The 19607-nt window shown below is 39.8% G+C and overlaps 1 protein-coding gene across 1 annotated transcript in view; it reads right to left on the bottom strand.

The window, feature by feature from the left end:
* Positions 1-19607, bottom strand: part of Greb1l (GREB1 like retinoic acid receptor coactivator) — a 262649-nt gene that overhangs the window by 99287 nt on the left and 143755 nt on the right. The window contains exons 2-4 of the mRNA XM_052155730.1: positions 17859-17965; positions 7745-7904; positions 7367-7564 (exon numbers count right to left, since the gene is read on the bottom strand). Coding sequence (XP_052011690.1) covers positions 7367-7564; positions 7745-7901 — 355 coding nt within the window. The 5' untranslated portion in view covers positions 7902-7904; positions 17859-17965. The remainder of the gene's footprint in view (positions 1-7366; positions 7565-7744; positions 7905-17858; positions 17966-19607) is intronic.

Below are 19607 nucleotides of genomic sequence, written 5' to 3' on the forward strand. Positions count from 1 at the left end.
TGCTATGTAAATCAGGCTGGCCTTGAACTCATAGAGATATAGCAGTCTTTTTCTCTTGAGCACTGGGAAATGATATTATAAAGATTAAAAAAATAGTAATTACAATCCAGCTTAAATGTTATCACATAGAGCAAAAATATAAAATCGTGGAAATAAATCTCTGTATTTCTTTAGCCCCAAATATTTAACTCCCACATCTGAGGTGTTAGGTGTAGATCTGGGGGCTAGGAATACAATCCAGTGAGCACCCTTGCCTAGTTTGCTTGGGATCTACAGCCACACCTGGGGTTGGGGGGGAGGGGAGAGTAATTTTGAGTGTTTTTTAAATTCTGAAAACATTTAAATCCATTTGTCTCTCCTAAAACAAGGAAAAATTTTTATTTTTGAATTTTCAACATACTCTTTTTTAAAATATATCTAACTTACAGTTAATTAAACTACAACTATTGACTCATAAGCTGTAGACAGTTGTATAGCATAAATATAAAAGAACATGTCAATATATTGATCAATCTAGAATAAGTGCTTTCTAGTTAAAGTTAAAATTTTTAGGGGGCCAGAAAGATGGTTCATTGGTGAAGAACATTGGTTTTTCTTCTATAGATTCTGAGTTCATTTTCCAGAATCTACATGCTGTCTCACAGTCACCTTTTTTATTTGATCCCCAATTTATTCATGCAGGACTATATGTATATGACAGAGTACTCATATACATAAAACATTTTTATCATATGCCATGTAATGACAGAATTATTTCAAAGAGCTCAAGGAAGTTTAAAGTGTCTACATTACTAAAAGTAATTTGTTACTCAGAAGATTGAGAGCACTACCTATTCTAACTGTTAGTACCGAGACCTATGACATCACATAGGCAAGCAAAAGCACAGTGGATCTATAGGCCTGTTGCCAAGGCAACAGCCACCATATACCCAGAGTTCAATGGGCCTACCTTTACTTGTAATTTACGGCACCATCTGTATATATTTGGGTAGTGTCTCTCTCCCCTCCTCTTTCTTTTTCTTCCTTCTTTCTGCCCCCTTTGTCCCATCCCAAATAAAGCCCCACATGGAACTGTTTGGTTTGGTGTGGCCCCTCATTGCGACCCACATCTCCACCTCCTTGACCTGCAGGCAGGCAACCTGCACGGAAAAAGTAAACAATACTAACCTCTTCAGTATGTAAATGACAGAAGGGTCTAGGAAGGTTAACCTAATGTCCTGAGGCCAAGTAACCAGAAACCAATTGAGAGGATACCACAACCCAGATCTCTAACTCCCACTGAGATGCTTCTTCAACTTCTATGTCTCTTGCTGGCCATAAAGGCACATGCCTAAAATCCTAAAACTTTGGATACTAAGGCAGGAAGATCTTGAATTCAAGACTAGCCTGGTGGATCCCATAAACTCATATGTTCAAATGCTTGGCCCATGGGGAGTGGCACTACTAGAAGGTATGGCCTTGTTGAAGGAAGTGTGTCATAGTGGAGGGAAACTTCGAGGTCTCCTATGCTCTAGCTTAATCCAGGGTGGAACACACATCTTCTACTGCCTAAGGATCAAGACGTAGAACTCTTCCAATACTATGCCGTGCCTAACGCTGCCATGCTCCTGGCATGATGAGAATGAACTAAACCTCTCAAACTGTAAGCCAAACCTAATTAAATGTTTTCCTTCATGAGTTGCCTGGGTCATGGTATTTTTCACAGTAATAAAACCTAAACTAAACCACAGAGGGAGGGGGGAGGGGAGAGGGAGAGGGAGAGGAACAGAGATAGAGATAGAGACCAAGAAAGAGACAGACAGACATGTAAATAAAAAATAAATAGGTCTCAAAAATGACAACAGAATTAAGTGTTCTAACTTGTGCCTAATGCTGTCCCTGACTCCAGTGTAGCACAGGACACTGCACTATAATCTTTCTTATTTGTTACTATCAGTTCTATAACCTGTTCTCACTGTGCCCTTTTCAGACTGAATTCTGTAGAGCCTTTAATATTCCATCCTTGTCAACCATAGAGTACGCCATCATTCACCTATCTCATTCTCACTGATCAATTCTTAAAATTCAAGGTTTTAGCTCTCAGTGGTGGCATACGCCTATCATGTCAGCTACTCAGAAGGCTGAAGATTTTGAGACCAAGAGTTTGTCAGTCTGGAAAGTTTTTACAAACCACAAGAATGATCTATGTTTAGAATATAACATTTCTCTCTCCCTTTCTCCCTCTCCCTCTCCTCCAACCCCTTGTATGCCAAAGGACAATTTCAGGAGTTTTCTTCAGTTTTGATGTCCACCCTATTATTTGGAAATAGGGTCCCTCAGAGCACCTACAGTTTACCAATCCAATAGACTGGTTGTCAGTGACCCCCAGAGGAGCCATCTGTCTCCACTGCTACTGTGCTAGAATTATAAGAAATGTGCACCTAACTAAACCTGCCTTTTTAAAATGTGGGTGCTGAGGGTCTGAACTTGGGTCTTTATGCATACAGCTGGCACTCTACTGACTGAGCCATCCTCCCAAGTGTCATCCAAAGAGTGACACTTCGGATGAGATTTTCAGTAAGGCACTGAGGCAAAGGGGGTAAAGGGGTCCCTGGCTAAACTGAGTTGAGAAGGCACAGGTAGGGAGTGATTAAAGAAGTTGTTGTTTTGTTTATAAATGAAAGACAGAATCTACTTAAATGAAGAAGCATGTATAGTTTTTAGTATTACAGATTAGGGCTTCCTGTTTATAGTGGGAGGACAGAGATAAAAGTAATGATAAGTAAACAATGAATGGCCCTGGAAGAAGTATGCTTTCATGGCTTTTATATACCTGAGAAAAAAGAAAATGTATGGGGGCGTGTCTGAAAAAGGTTGCAAGAACCTACCACTAGAAAGCTACCAATGCCTGAAAATGGGACTCTTTAAATTATAACACATTCAGCTGTATTGTGTATAACACAAATCAGAAAATAAATATCCATAAGAATAACCATAAGGGAATAAATAATTGAGTGAATGAATGAATGGCGGAGAAGAAATGAATCCCTATGAGGTAAAACTTCAAACAAATAGCTATTCTGCCCACAGGATGTGGTGCATAACTCCCTACTGTGTGCATTTATTCCAAACCATGGGGGTGGGATGTGAGAAGACACTGCTTCAGGTAACTAAGTTCAGCACCCAGTCAGTATGGGAGGTTCTGACACTGGGCATTGCTGGAATGGTGGGATGGACATGGTGCTGTCACTCCTCTGTGCTCTTCATCCAGACCTGTAGCCTCTGAGGCATCAGAAGAGACAGACCCTTCCAATAAGGCTGTTTCCAGTAATATCTGTGACTAGTATTCCTAAAATTGCCAGAGCCATCAAAACCAGGAAAGAACTTTTAAAAAATGTCACATCTAGGAGGAAACTAAGGAGATATTACAATTAAATCTGATGTAATATTCTTAATAAGATCATGGCTCAAAAAAGGACATTAGGTAAAAGCAAGGAATCAAAGCAAACCATAGCCTTGATTGTTAATGTTAATAAAAAATATATGAGCACTAGTTTATTAATTGTAACAAATGTGCTTCCTGTACTACACTGTTCACAGGAGAAATTACATATGTATACAAATGGAATTACTGGCTTGCATTTTCTATAAATGTAAAGCTGCTCCTAAAAATAGCATTGTAAGTCTTTTCTTCTAGTTACTTGCCAAGAAAAGCCTCGGGCAATTTAATTAAACAGAAAGAATGGGGTGAGAAGAGAAAGGAACAGTGAGGCCAAAGTAGCTCAGGAAGAAATAAGTTCATTCACGGCCAAAGATGGCCAGAGTCATCGGAAAGTTACTCAGTTCAGTTTGCAATTCTCTTAAACATTTCAAAGTTCACCTGCCAAGGGCCTGGTGTTTTTCTGTAAACATTTCTTAACTGTTTCTACCTAAACTCACAGCTACAGAATCCATGAAATGTGATTGGATTTCCAGACCCACAAGATCCCAGTATCCTGTGAGGCAGGGAGAGGACGCTGGATGGCTCATATGACCACTCTTCAGAAGCCACAGAGGACAGCTCGGAACATCCCACGGAAGTCTCAGCTGTTCCTGTCCACAGAAGGGAAGGCAGTTCCTTATATGGGTGGACAACTTGCTTCACAAACTTGCTCTTGGAATCACTTCACTTCTGAGAGCAAAAGAGCCTAAGCTCTTTTGTGACAATTTTAATTAAAACACAGTGGTGGTGACAGCAGAGCATCTTCTTTATAAACTTCATCTGCATTTTCCTAATTAAATAGCCAAGGTTTTCACTTCATAGAAAGAGATTTACGCCCTCCAATTATCTCCAACTTGAAGGCTCCAGAGTAAATAAAAAAGGAGAGAAAGGAGCGTTTACTGTCACAGCAGTAAATCCTAACTAAAGCAATCAGAGCAGCATTCAGAGGCAGAAAATCTGGTTGCTCTTCACCTGTGTAGACAATCAACTGCCTCCCAGCAGGGTAAGAACCCACTCCATTCCAATACTTTACATAAGAAATTAGCAACCAAAATTTACTTATGAATGGCAAGCCTCAGCAGCCTTTCAGATGTCAAGTATCTGCTTATCTAAATTGCCTCTAAAAATAGCTTTAGGGTGCCTAAAGCCTTAGGTAAATAGGGGTTTCCCAGGAGCTGGAAGGTGGTGTTTTCAAAGCCACAGTCATTACATTCCTGTTTCAATGCTGTTTTTGTGAGCACAACTTTGGGATTGTTTTCCCTTTGAGCAAGAAGATCTTAGAACTTTCTTGGAGCAAGCAAAATTGACAACACTGTGTGAAATATAAAATACCAAATTATAAACAGCTTTTTATTTTAAATGCCATCTTTCGATGAGGTGGGATGTAAAATAGGGGCTTGAACAATGTTCAGGAATTATAAGAATCGGAAGGAGTAGTAGTTAATGTAGGAATTGGAGTACAGAATGTTTTCAGAATGTGTTGGATTTGAATCTTCTGATTTGGTGGGGGACATGCCTTTATTCTCAGAAAAATTGTCTGCCTTTACCTTTAAAATCACCATTGCTCCTTTGGGGCTGAGGTAGAAAGATCACCCCAAATTCAATAGCTACAGCTTCAGTTAAACATTAGCTAGGGTTAGAGCAAGACCTTGACACAAATATACAGACTGTATCCTAATCTTGTGCCGTTTTTGTTGATTTCTTTTCTTTGAGACAGGATCTCATCTTGTAGCCCTGGCTGCCCTGGAATTCACTATGTATATCAGACTGGCCTTCAACTCAGAGATCCACCCCCTCTGCCTCCCTAGTACAGGGATTAAAGGCATGTTATTTTTAAGTCATCAAGTTTATATCTTGGTACCTTTTCAAAATACTTGGTTATAAATAACACCACTATGAAATTGAAAACATAGCCCAAGTACTGAAAGACAGGGAAAAACTCTTCCCCATGCTTTGGAAGTCAATTTGCTTGCTTCACAACCATCCCCTAAGTTTTTACTCTGGTTCTATTTAATTATCACATGTAATTCATTTCTCAGTGAGACACTATCTTTTAAAGCACTGTTAAATGTTACTTGTTAGTGGATGAGCTGACTACTCAGTTAAAGGAAAGGGTGTAATGATAATACAAATCAAGTAAACAGCAACATAATGCTGTCAGTGTTCACAGCTCCATGGGTTTAAAAGCTTGTGGCACATCAGTAATGAGTAAGTAGGGGATATCATACTAAGTCTGGGCAAAGAGCCAATCGTAAGGGGAGGCAGACCCATAAGAAGTGATGTACTGTGGGTAGCCTTAACTCAAAGAACACTGATGGACACTCCTAGGGATACTTGTGAGCTATAGGAGGATTATTTAGGTCTCTTTTCCCTCTAGCAAGAGGATCTGGATCTCTCTACGTGTTGTCAGATTCTCAGAGAAGTAGGAAATCAAAAGAAAACAAACTCTCAAACAAGGAAAGCTATTTTTCTGGCTTTACCTGGGTAAGGATGTAATTTACATCAAATTATTTGTTCTCCAAGCTTTGGCAGGAAATTGTCCTCTGTCCTGAGATCTGGAACTTCCTCGTTTTCTAGACCCTTGGTTTCCTCAAGCTTTTCATGCTCTGACACCATGCAGGATAATGTCAGTCTGAATATAAAAACCACATCCCACACACTAATTAGGTGGACATTCAGAACTCCACAACTATGTGGAGGGAAGAAGGTAGAATTAAGTTGGAATCTTACCAAAAACCACAAAACAATGAAAACATTAGAAACCAGGGTTCTCTCATTTAAAATGTGGTTAAAAGTGTGGTAGGAAAAAAGCTGATTTGAACAAACAGAATGAGGTCAGCAGCCAGTGTGGTGGTGTACGGCTTAATTCCAGCACTGAGGAGGAAGAGGCAGGCAAATAAATTTCTGGGAGTCAGAGGCCACCATGCTCTGTATAGTGAGTTCCAGGTCAGCTCATACTTCATGAGACCTAGTCTCAGAGGTGGCTCAACAGTTAAGAGCACTGACTATTCTTCCAGAGGTCCTGAGTTCAATTTCCACAACCACATGGTGACTCACAACCATCTGTAATAGGATCCGATGCCCTCTTCTGGTGTGTCTGAAGAGAACAACAATGCACTCACATAAAATAAATAAATCTTAAGAAAATATTGAAAAAAAAAAAGAAAATATTGTACAAAATTCTCAAAGGACTAATAAAAATGTTTAAAAGGAAAAAAGTTCAGTTAAAAAAACAGAGACAGAGAATCAAACAACATGATATTTATAAAAGATGTATATTTTACTTCTGTACTCAGTGAGTATAGCTGTAAGGCCAATGAGATAGTTCAGTAGGCAAAGGTGCCTACTGGCAAGCGTGACCATTTGAGTTTGATTCCTAGCATGCCCAGGGTGAAATGAGAGAGGAAGGAGAGAGAACCTGTTTCTGAAAGTTGTCCTCTTGTCCATGACTGTGCCATGGCTCATGAGCACCCACACACACATATTTAATGCGCATACACAATACATAAATAAAGTTGATTAAAATGTTCTAAGCAGATGTCAGGGCATCATTACTATCTGGAGGTGAACTAAAAGGAGGAAACACTGTTTTTAATAAGAGCTCAGGAGAAAGTAAATTCTTATGTCTGAACTTGCATTAGCACAGATCCTCTCAGGGAAACAGTTGAACTGTGAACCCTAGTGTCTTCATCTATAAGGGCGGGTAGGACTTGTGTTTCCTGTAGACAACTGTTATGAATCCTTAAGAGATCATGGGGGAGAGGACATAGCCACTCATTCCTTCAGTGCCTGGTGTCCAGCCTTGAATACCACATGGAAGGAAACTTTTATACCAAGTCTGAACAGATGATACTACAGATGATACTACAATGCAAGGCCAAAGAGAGCTCAAAAGTGTGAACCTACCATCTGTTGTGCAAGATCCTTCTGGGGCAGGTTTTTGTGAGTAGGGAATTGGTGGGCTGTTTGAGTCAGACATTTCTTCTTCATCTTCATCATCTTCCATTTCATTCATTGCTACATTGTGAGAAAAATCCAGGCTGCCATTTTGAGCATAGCCATGTACTAGGGCTTTATCTAGATCCTCCACCTTCGGTTTGACATCTGTTTAATTGAGGAAACCAAAGCAAATTTAATTTTTAAAAAGAAGCTTGTGGAAAATTGATTACAAGAGAAAGATATCTTTGAGGGGGGAGGAGACTAGCATTTTTAGTATTTGTTTGCATTCCCAGGATTTAGCATCCCCACTTCTTTTCTAGAAATGCCTGAAATTGAGAAACTTACCTGCAGATGAGAAAGGGTGCTGGTCTGGGTCCAAGTAGAGCTGGGAGAAGATTGGCCGTGGCACTGCAGTACTACATCTGAGCGAGGCTTCTATGGAGTTGTGTAAAGCTTCCTCAAATCTAGCAGATTTCAGTTGCCCAGCATATGAGTTCCCCATGGCCTGTAACAGCACATGCCACAGAAAAAGAGGAAGGGAAATTTTGTATTAAATGTTTATGTCCTAAAACTCCATGTATGGGGCTGGAAAGATGGCTTAGCTGTTAGGAGTACTGGTTGCTCTTTCAGAAGACCTGGGTTTGGTTCATACCACCCTTGTGGTGGGCAAAACCATCTGTAACTCCATATCTAAGGGATCTGGACCTCTTCTGACAATCACAGGGACTTCTTACCCATGATCAGTAGAGCAATTCCAAAGGTGGCCTTTGTCCAGAGCAAAGTGCCTAGAAATCTCATCTCTTCTCAGTCTACTGCAAGCCTGACAAGTCAGCTGTCATTGCAAGTCCTAGAAATTACATTCTCCAGGAGGTATTTTCAATTAAATTAAAGGTAACATAATCTTTAGTATTTTTTATTTGAGTGTCTTGCCTTCATGAACGTATGTGCACCCATGCATGCTTGGAGCAGGCATAGGTATAAGGATGCCTCTGGAATTAGGGTTACAGGTAGTAGTGAGCTCCTATGTGAGTGATATAAATGATTTTACTTACTGAACCATCTCTCCAGCTCCCAAAGCACAAAATCTTAACTCTGTTCCCTGATTGTTTAAGAAGTAAATGACAGATTCATCTACACAGGGCAAACAAATAATGCTCTGAATAAAGACATTAAGTCAGCATAAAAATGGGAAATGAATCTTTACTATCATGTACTTAATTAGACACAGGTGTTCAGACTTAGTATAAAAGGAAGCAGCATTTTAAAATATATAAAGGGCAGAGAGCTGACCCATGACTTTAGTACAAACAAGGACATTTTCTACCCTTGAAAGCCTCACACTACTCAAGGAAAGGTGGTATCCCAAAGGAAGCCCTTTCAGTGTAACAGATTCTGAACACCATACCTAATACTTAGTTAGGGTCACTGACTTTATTGACACTCCTCACTGAATGAGACCCCAGTGCCTGAGATAGGGGGTGGGAACACCTGATAGGATGTTGGTAAGGAATAAATGATTTCAGTTAGAAAATGGAGAAAGACATTTCAAAGTTAGTCATTAAAGCAAATGTAACAAGAGAGCAGATATGATACTGATTTCCATGTTACAGACTTTACAGGGACCATCAGCCACTTTTATGATACCGAGTAATTAGGGACGGTAGATGACAGTGTGGCCCTTTCTGCACCACTAATTAACTTCTCAAAGTGCAGATGAAACCCACTACAAACCACTATGGCAGTTTCTGCTCCTGCTCTTCCCTTTCCATAGGAAGTTAGGGTAGTAGGGTGGGAGTAAGCAGGCAGAGAGGGCAAGAAAAGGGAAGCTGGGGAAATAGGTTCCAGCTACTTCCCACAGATCCCTCAGTTTCTTCTCCCCTGCAAATGAAAAGCAAAACAGCATACTAACTACCAAGAGCTGACAGACTGTGTCCCCAGGAACGGCTCCCCCTGGCCAAAGGTGAGAGGCATGAAACACAGAAAGCACACACTGACCAAAGCAAATTTACAATATAAAAGCCCATGGATAAATTTGCTACTCAAGAAGAAAAGCAGAGTTCTTCTTAGAAAAAACATACAAAATACCTAATTAACTGACCACTATTGCAAGAAAAAGGGGGGGGGGTATGTGTATATGGTGTTATCGCTGTCTTTCAAAGTAAGCCTGGTTGTTAGTGAGTAGTTCTTACTAATGGGTATTGAATAGGCAATGGTATATATCAAACAAGACCACTGGGTAGAAGGTTAAGGGGAGCTTTGTAATGGGAAAAAATCAGCTGTTCTCGTGAACCTGTGGATTAAGTGCAGAGTCCTGATGTGAGGTAGTGAGAAACTGAGCCTCACCAAGGAGACAATGAAACAAATCACACATCCCACCCAGAAAGTGTCCAGCCAAGATATGAAGCAAATCTCATCAAGTCTCAGAGAGAACTGCTTGACAGATGAGTCACATGAGACCATAAAGGAACAAGCATAATCAGAACAAGGTTTCTGCAAATGAACAGGGCCACTCACTTTTAAGTTAAGATTCAAAATTAAATTTAAGCTCAAAAAATGTACATATATTTTCATGATTTAACATGTTGTTTGTAACAGAAAAGGGTGAGAGCAGCTGTGTGCAGTGGTGCACACCTGTACTGTACAGCACTCTGGATGCTGAGGCAGGAGCACTTAGTGCAAGTTCCAGGATAACCTGGGCTATATGGTGACCATGAGAGAGAGAGACAGAGAGAGACAGAGAGAGACAGAGAGACAGAGACAGAAAGACAGACACAGAGACACAGAGAGACACAGAGAGACAGATGAAAATGAAGATAGTATGTCCTTTTAGTTGGGTGAATTGTAATGGGGGTTTTGTTGTTTCTGTTTTGAGATTATTTTAAAGCCAGGATTTATTGCTAGTACGGAAAAAGAGACAGCTTTTTGCAACTTACTAGATTGTTCCCTCTGCCTTTACGGACATTGTCATGCACTTTCCACCATTGGAAACAATGAGAACCATTGTTTCTCATTACCCAGAACCTTGCAGTCAAACACACAGGTTCTGAAGTTGATTCCTGCCCTGTAGTTTGCTGGGTGGCAATGCCTATGTACTGGCTGGTTTTGTGTGTCAACTTGACACAGGCTGGAGTTATCACAGAGAAAGGAGTTTCAGTGGGGAAGTGCCTCCATGGGATCCAGCTGTGGGGCATTTTCTCAATTAGTGATCAAGGGGGGAGGTCCCCTTGTGGGTGGTACCATCTCTGGGCTGGTTCTCTTGGGTTCTATAAGAGAGCAGGCTGAGCAAGCCAGGGGAAGCAAGCCAGTAAGAAACATCCCTCCATGGCCTCTGCATCAGCTCCTGCTTCCTGACCTGCTTGAGTTCCAGTCTTGACTTCCTTTAGTGATGAACTGCAACGTGGACGTGTAAGCTCAATAAATCTTTCCTCCCCAACTTGCTTCTTGGTCATGTTTGTGCAGGAATAGAAACCCTGACTAAGACAGCCTACTTCATCTCTCATTTGTGGAATGGGGTCAAGACTGCCTATCTCCTAGTTTTCATGAGACTAAATGAGATTTTGAATCTATAAAGTCTTATATAAAGTGCAACTGTGCCTATACGACCATGTGCATAAAGAGTTAGCAGTGAAGGTTGCCTTTTGTTTTGGTGTCTCAGCATTGGCTATATATTGGGACTACTAAGAAAAGACAAATACTCCTTTGAGTGTGTTAGGTGCCACAGCAGGTTCTAGGTCTCTGCTTCAGTCACATATAACTATCAATATAAAAGCTCCAATACACACACACACACACACACACACACACACACGCACGCACGCATACATTAAAAAAATATATATGGTATATATACCAATAAATGTTTCATTAAAACATTTTATATCAGATAAGAAATTCCTGAATAACATTTGGCACCAAGTGCTACTCAACAGACGTCCCAGACTGATGGGAATGTTTTGTGCATTCAGTTCCAACAAATGGTGTCTGTAAGCCACATGTGATGGCCACGACCTGAAATGTGGCTATTGTGACTTCACATCTTACCTAATTGTACTTAATTTAAACAGCAACATGTGCCCAGTAGGCATCTTACTGGACATAAGCAATGATTGGGAAACAGCTACTTCTTAGGTTTAGAGGGCTTGATAATGAGCTTGAACATCTTTCCCAAGCTCTTGCAGCAATACAATTACAATTTTCAGAAGGAAAGGAAGCATTGTTGCACTGTAGATTATATGCTGTTTCTTACTAACATACTCACTAGGGTTCAAGACTATAGCTAGGGGAGACTAAGAGAGATGATGTGTGGCTTAAACAAATACACCAAGTTCAGTTCACATGGAGCCTTTAACCCCAAACTAAACACAAATGCACATTCACAGTTCGCTCTCTTTTGGGCTGTCTTAATGTTTTATTATTTACTTAATTACTGATGCTGGCCATCGGCCCCAGTCCTTGTGTGTGCTAAGTATGTGCTCTACTATTGAGCTAAATCTCAGCTGTGTTTATTCTTTTAAATAGACATTTGTTACCCTTAATTATTTGTATTAGCTGGATTGAGTATTTATTTAACTCCCTTATTTGATTGTGAGTTTTGGGGCTGGGTAGATACCCTGTGAAACCAGAACAGAGAGAGAGAGAGAGAGAGAGAGAGAGAGAGAGAGAGAGAGAGAGGAAGAGAGGAAGAGAGGAAGAGAGGAAGAGAGGAAGAGAGGAAGAGAGGAAGAGAGGAAGAGAGGAAGAGAGATTGAATTTTTGTGTCTTACCTAATTATATATTAACCAGATTTGACACAATACTATCTCTTTTTTTAATACTATCTCATTTTAAGCAAATTTCCATATAGCACAAAGCTAAGCATGCGTTCAAAACAAATGTGTTTTATTGCATTTTCAAACCATCCTTTTCACTAAAGATATGAAAAAGCAATCATATTAAATGACAATGCTTCACCAGTTGAGAATTCCAGTAGAGGGAGGGGGACATCAACCCCCACCCCAAAAAATCTTCAACTTTTCCTGCCTACATGATGTACAGGGGATAAAGATGGAGCAGAGATTGAGGGAATGGACAACCAATGACTAGCCCACCTTGAGACCCATCCCTTGGGAAAGAGCCAAGTTAGACACACTTAATGATACTCTGCTATGCTTGTAGACAGGAGCCTAGCATAACTGTCTCCTGAGAGGCTTCATCCAGCAGAAGATAGACAGAGTTGCAGAGACCTATAGGCAAACATCAGGCAGAGCTCAGGGAGTCCTGTGGAAGAGTGGGGGATAGAATTGAACAGGGCTGAAGGGTCAAGGACAGCACAAGACGACCTACAAACTCAACTAACCTGGTCCCAAGGGGGCTCACAGAGACTGAACTACTAACTAGAGAGCATGCAGGAGCTGGATCTAGGTCTCCTACACATTTGTAGCAGATGTGAAGCTTGGTCTCCATGTGGGTCCCCTAACAATTGGAGTGAGAGCAGTCTTTGATTTTGTTGCCTGCAATTGGATTCCTTTCCCCAAGCCTGACTGCCTGGTTTGGCCTCAGTGGGAGAGGAGGGACTTGCTGGGAGGAATCCTGCTGGGACTTAATATCCCCAGGGTAGGATGGTACCCAAGGGAGGCTTACTATTCCTTGAGGAGAAGGGGAGGAGGCTTGTGAGGTTGGGACTGAAAAGAGGGGGGAGCGGGGAGCTGTGATCAGGATGTAAAGTGAATTAATTAATTAATTAAAAAAAAAACAGACAATACTTTAGTCTTTTGTACCTTTAGATGGGGGAATGCCTATTTTGACAGGTTCTGAAGCCAAAAGTACTGGTATTTTCTTAAAGCGGTCTTGGTAAGTTAATTATAAATTCTACTGTTTTTAGTAGATCACACAGTTGTCCTCAGCCATACTCAGAATCACTGTGATCACATGAAATCATTCATTGCAATTATGAAGACTGTCATAGGAAGATGAAGCAGGACTCTGTTTCAATTTGTAACAAAGGGATACAATATTCCTACTAGAAACCTTTACTTTCTTCCCTGAAATACCAAAAATTCTTCTGTAAGAAAAAACAATCATCTTGTCAGGACTCTGGAACTGGTATAGTTCCAGTGTGCACTCAAAGCAGCAGAGCAGCAGAGGCAGCAAGACCTCCACCATGTCCCCAGAGACCAATTTTTCACTAGGAAGAAAAGTCAATAATTCAGAACAGAAAACATTAAACAATGAGAAATGCTTCCAAAGTGTGGGTCATCACATCCATCAGGACTGTCTCAGACAGATTTCAAAACCTCTGTGATTTTGAAGAATCTACTTCTGTGGGGATTAAAATCTGCGTAAAGCTTCAGATGTAAAAACTAATTATATTCTCAAATGCAAATATAATTTAAAAGATACTACTAAAACAACTTTCTAAATGTCAATTGATACTTTTTGAAAGTGTAGCAGCAAAGACAAAGATAATGATTTTTTTTTTTTTGCTTAATTTATATTATTTAACTGTCCCCATCTGATTTTTAAAAGACTGTTTAGAAAGTGATCTATGAGCACTAACCCATTGGATATATAAGTAACGACATATTAAAGACTTCTGCAGGGCTGAAGAGATGGCTCAGTGGTTAAGAGCACTGACTGCTCTTCTGAAGGTCCTGAGTTCAAATCCCAACAACCACATGGTGGCTCACAACCATCCATAATGAGATCTGATGCCCTCTTCTGGTGTGTCTGAAGACAGCTACAGGATACTTACATATAACAATAAATGAATAAATCTATGAAAAAAAAAGACTTCTACAGTCTGTTTGGTTTGAGGTGAGGGTGGTGAATTTAATCTAGAAACAGGGTCCCTTTAGCATGCACCTGGGAAAGAATTAAACAGTGTAAAGAGGGAAGAGAAATCCAGGTTCTGGAAGAGAAATCCAGGTTCCAAGAAAGAATAGTAAAATACAGTACCTCTAAGGATAATAAATTGAACTGTGGTTCAGATTCAAAATTTGATCATTCTTCTTAGATACTATCATCAAACAGCTGCTTTTTTCCAACAGATGTGAGTTTGGGGCTTTTTACAAACGCACCTGCACTGTACAACTGAGAAGCAGCAACATATTTAACTGGGAGGAAACACTAAAAGAAGGGGTACACAGTTTCACAGAGAAGAACAAGTGACCCTCTTGACCCTGTGTGGAGCTCTTGATTCTCCCTATCCCTATTCCTGCCTCCCCAGTTTGCCCCCCCCTCCTGTTGACCCCCTTATTTCCCCATAACCCCCAACCTGTATTCTCCACCCCACCCCCATGCTTCCCCCTCCCATCAGTCTTTCCTTATCTAATTAACTCTGCTGACTGCACTTGTCAGATTTGCCGAAATTTCAATGCTACTTAAACAGCTGTGTGTTTTCTCTAGGCAATTATCAGCCACCACACACAGGTTTCTAAATTAGTTGTTGAAAGGCACTTTAACCTTGAGAAAATAGACACTCGTATATATGTTCCCTGAATAGGACTCATTACTGAAAAAAGGATTAAAAGACACCCTTTGCCTGTAGTTAATAAATACACACAGTTGTGTAATCACAACAGCTAATTTACAAATTAGTAAAAGTGTTTAACAAGGCCTATTATACACATGATTTTTCTTTATTATATTTTTATCCTATATTAATATTTCTATATTGACACATATGCCTTCTTTCTATATATGTATATATGCATGATGTATAAAGTCGAATATCGAAATACTGTCATTACCTGTCTACCAGAAGGCTAATATCTTTAAAGGTATTTACAAATCATCCAGCAATAAGATCACACTCCACACACCCTTCCTGCTTCTCCAACTGCTTTCAAAGAGAACATCCCTTGTTGTACTGCCTTCTTTGTCAGTGTTGGAGATAGAACCCAGGGCATCCCATATGCTGGGCAAGCACTCTGCCCCTGAGCTACACAACGGAACATTTTTATTATTGACTCTTACATTGATTTTTTTCCTTTCTGATACAGTATATATAAAACTTTTTTTCAGGAAAAAGTGGAGGATTTGATGTCAGACATCAATCAGCTTATAGTTCCCTTCTGTCAACTATTAACAGTTAAAATTAAAAGTCTATAGGCCAGAGCTGTAGCTCAGTGGATGAGTGCTTGCCAAGTATATATGAGGCCCTGGGTTTAATCCCCAGAGCTACATGTACACAGAGAAAATAATAATAATTAAAAAATTTAAAACAGAGTCAGAAACATACTTCATATCATGTAAGCTCTTTATAAATACAATAAAAGGAAATTTAAAGATAACATTCTAGAGTTAGCAGGTTTTGATATTTGAAAAAGGTTTAATAGTTCTCTATGTATAAGAAAGGTCTGAAGTATGTAGAATAACTTTGAAATTAATGTGACCAGTTCCCTGCCCCAGCATTCCCCTAACTGCTTTCTGTTCCAAGAAAAGAAAAAGGCAATATTTCAACAGTGTAAAATTATATGTTGCGACAGAAACATTAAAATGATGAACGTTCTGGAAAGCAAAGTCCACTTCAAATCCTAACTGTTCTTTCAGACCTCTGCTGAGTCTGAATCCTCTCCAACATTTGGTGAGGATTATCCCTCCATTAGACAAAAGCTAGCGTCCCTTAGATAAATCAGGAGTTATTGCCATGAGACTCATAAAACCTTTTCACAACACAGATTTTTCAAGGAAATCCTTTAAGGTTTTAGGAGGCTGCTCCTTTTACTAAGTAACAAAATACACCCCATGGTGTCTCACTGACCTGGCTCAGCTGTCCTTTGACCCCTTCAATTGTTAAAGCCTAAAGCCAGGGCCCACAGAATTTGCCTCCCATATCGGAAAGGCTAATGCTGCTTCCTCCTGGCACCTGGTGAAACAGAATGCAAGTTCTCCTGCTCTTCTACCTCCTCCCTCTCTCTGACTGCTCTCCAGATGTTGAGCCCTTACTGGGTTTCAGTGTTTTCGTGGTCATCACCAGGGAACAAACAGGGGACCAAGGCGAAGTGGCAATGACCCTCTTGTTCTCTCTGGCCTCAAAGGGATACAGTGGGTCATAAAAGAGGAAGAGATCTTTGGACTTCCTTGAAAACACCAGGCTATTTAAACACACTGCAACTTCCAAAGGGGAAAAGAGAGTTTGGGGTATGTTCCTTCTAAAAGCCAAGCTTCACCTATTGCAGACACCCTAAATTCTCAATTTTTAACATTTTTTTCCTTGCTGTGGAAAGAGGATGACCCGTATCACCCTTTCCCCCGAGTCAGAAATCTTCTAAAAATAAAGCCAAAACACCCTCTAAAACCTCTGTAACACATGTCTCAGAACATTAGTAGATTAAATACATTTTAAATATATGGGATTTCTAAATACAATTTGGGTTATCTCTGCATAACTGAGAGTCTAGAAGTCTTATCAGATGGTTTGAAAGAAAATTATAATCACCAAAGAGGAACCAAAAAGTGCATCATGGACAGGGCTGGACTGAGCATGATCAGGACATGCTGTATGCAGGATGTAAATTCAAAGAATAATAAAAAATAAACAAAAAAAAGATGAGAGGGGGAAAAGTTAAGAGATTTATTTTTATTTATGTGTTATGTGTGTGCAGATCTGTGCCTGTGGAAGTCATGTGTGTGGTCACCACGGACGCTGTAAGAGGTCTTGTATCTCTTGGACCAAGTTTCAGGTGGAGCACTTAAAGTGGATGAAGGAAAAACTTGAGTCCTCTAGGAAAGTGACTAGTGAGTACTTCTACCCAGTGTGAGCACTTCTACCCAGTGTGAGTACTTCTACCCAGTGTGAGCACTTCTACCCAGTGTGAGCACTTCTACCCAGTGTGAGCACTTCTACCCAGTGTGAGCGCTTCTACCCAGTGTGAGCACTTCTACCCAGTGTGAGCACTTCTACCCAGTGTGAGTGCTTCTACCCAGTGTGAGCACTTCTACCCAGTGTGAGCGCTTCTACCCAGTGTGAGTGCTTCTACCCAGTGTGAGCACTTCTACCCAGTGTGAGCGCTTCTACCCAGTGTGAGCACTTCTACCCAGTGTGAGCGCTTCTACCCAGTGTGAGCGCTTCTACCCAGTGTGAGCGCTTCTACCCAGTGTGAGCACTTCTACCCAGTGTGAGCACTTACTTCTACCCAGTGTGAGCACTTCTACCCAGTGTGAGCGCTTCTGTCACTGAGCTTTCTCTTTAGCCCTTGAATTCTTTTTTTTTTTTTTTTTTTTTTTTTTTTCAGTTTATGTCAATAGGAAATACAGAGCTAGCTGGGAGAAAAATGTATTCTGGAGTAAGTTTTACTGAAGGACTAGAGAGAATGAAGTGCAGGCATGCGGGGTGGATAAGAACGAGAGAGGAGTCTATATAAACATTTGCTTAGTTAGCGTAAGGATCAAATGTCATAGCTTTACTTAAACTGTAACAACTTCCCCAAACAAATTTGATCATGAAAAGTTTGAGAAGAAGAATATAATCATACAGTACCTTGGTTCATATATTAACATTTTTAAATCATGTTCATGGTTAAGTTAGGCAGTCAACATCTCTGGGAGCTTGTTCTAGATTGTAAGTTTCTTAAGGTTTCTTTGCACCTATAAAACATAAAAACACAAGTTATTTCCAAGGGCCTTTTATTTTACAGTATAATAATCTACATTACCTATTCTATAAAATCACCGAAGTCCTAACTCTGTATTTGTTATAATGGGAAAAAGCATCAGAAAGACGTTTTCTCTTTCTGAACTCAAATAACTGCACTCCTATATATATTCAAATATATTCAAAAAGGAATTGTTTTTAAATCCCATCCCTTCCCATAGCGCAAGCTGAGCAAGTTTTTTGGCTAGTGTTACCATAACACTAAAAGTCGACAGAACACTTCTGTCTTGGAAATGGAATTAATACAAGGTAAATTTCTTATCTGAGGACATTTGGGGATTTTACAATCCTTGCTATTTGTCTAAAATCACTTCATTTAAAGAAATTAAAAAAGATCAAATGTAAAATAACCAAAATAATATTTTTCTACTTTTTAAGAGTCTGTAATGATTTCAGAAAGAAAAATTGCAGGAAGAGAAAAAAGCTATTTCCTACCTTTATGAGTAGTGTATTTCTAGGAGGTGTTAAATTAATTTTGATCTACAGTAGATTGAATAATGTGCCTATTATTCTTTCTGCCAAATAATTATGGTTGATATAAACTATTGCATGAAAAATAAGATGAAGCAGCAAAGGCCTTAAATAAATTGAAGGAACTTGCTATTAATTTTTATACATAACTTAGAATTTTTACTGTATCTAAAAAAGAAAACAAAGAGTCTTACTTCTGTATGAATATATAAGTGCAGCTACTATGGTACACATATTTATAACACTAAAATACTTGAAGTCATGTTAGCTAAAATCTTTTTGTATTTTTCTTTTTTATGTCAACTTGAAAGGCAGAAAAGAAACATTTCAGATTTGGGGATAAAAATATTTATCATAACCTCTCTTTATTGGAAGAATGCCTTCTCACAGAAGAATATTCATGTTCACAAACTTCCCACTGACACATGCACAAATAGCGTCTTTCAAAATCGGGAGGCTTCCTACCTAATCCAAACCCAAGATCTACCCCATATGGTCAATGAGGTCAAACCTTATTACTGCCAACAAGAACAGTCCAACTCTGCAAGTACCTTAATGATTTTTAAAAAGGTCAATAATCCAATTCCAATAGCTTTAGAGTCTAAAATTGCTAATTTTTAGCCACGTGCTGCACAGTTCACCTGCTAGTAATGACATTTTTGTATTTTCTTCTAATTACACTCAAAGCTGAGACCTTTGGCCCCGGGCCACAGACCCCTATTCAGGCTGCACACATTTCCTTAAAGGACCTGATCCTTTGTTGTCACTCCTTTGCTTTCATCTCTTATTTATGCAGCGGAGAAGGAGCCGCTCCACCCTCTTCCATTTGTATAGCTAAAGCTTCCAACTATCTCAGTCTCCCTGCCTTTCAAATGATGGACTTTTTCCTAAACAAATGCCAAAAAGTTTGACGAAATCATTTTTTGTTTTCTGGGTATACTGCTCTTTCTTCTCCCCTCTTCTATCCCTAGCCCATCTCCTTTCCTCTCTTGTCCCACAGGAAGGACTTTGCATGAGTAAGGATTTACACACTGTGACCATTACCAACAAAACGAGTATAATACAAACCTCCAATATCTGACAGATCAATAAAAAATATATTTT

The sequence above is a fragment of the Apodemus sylvaticus genome, chromosome 13 (assembly GCF_947179515.1).
Source record: "Apodemus sylvaticus chromosome 13, mApoSyl1.1, whole genome shotgun sequence".
In the NCBI taxonomy this organism is placed as follows: Eukaryota; Metazoa; Chordata; class Mammalia; order Rodentia; family Muridae; genus Apodemus; species Apodemus sylvaticus.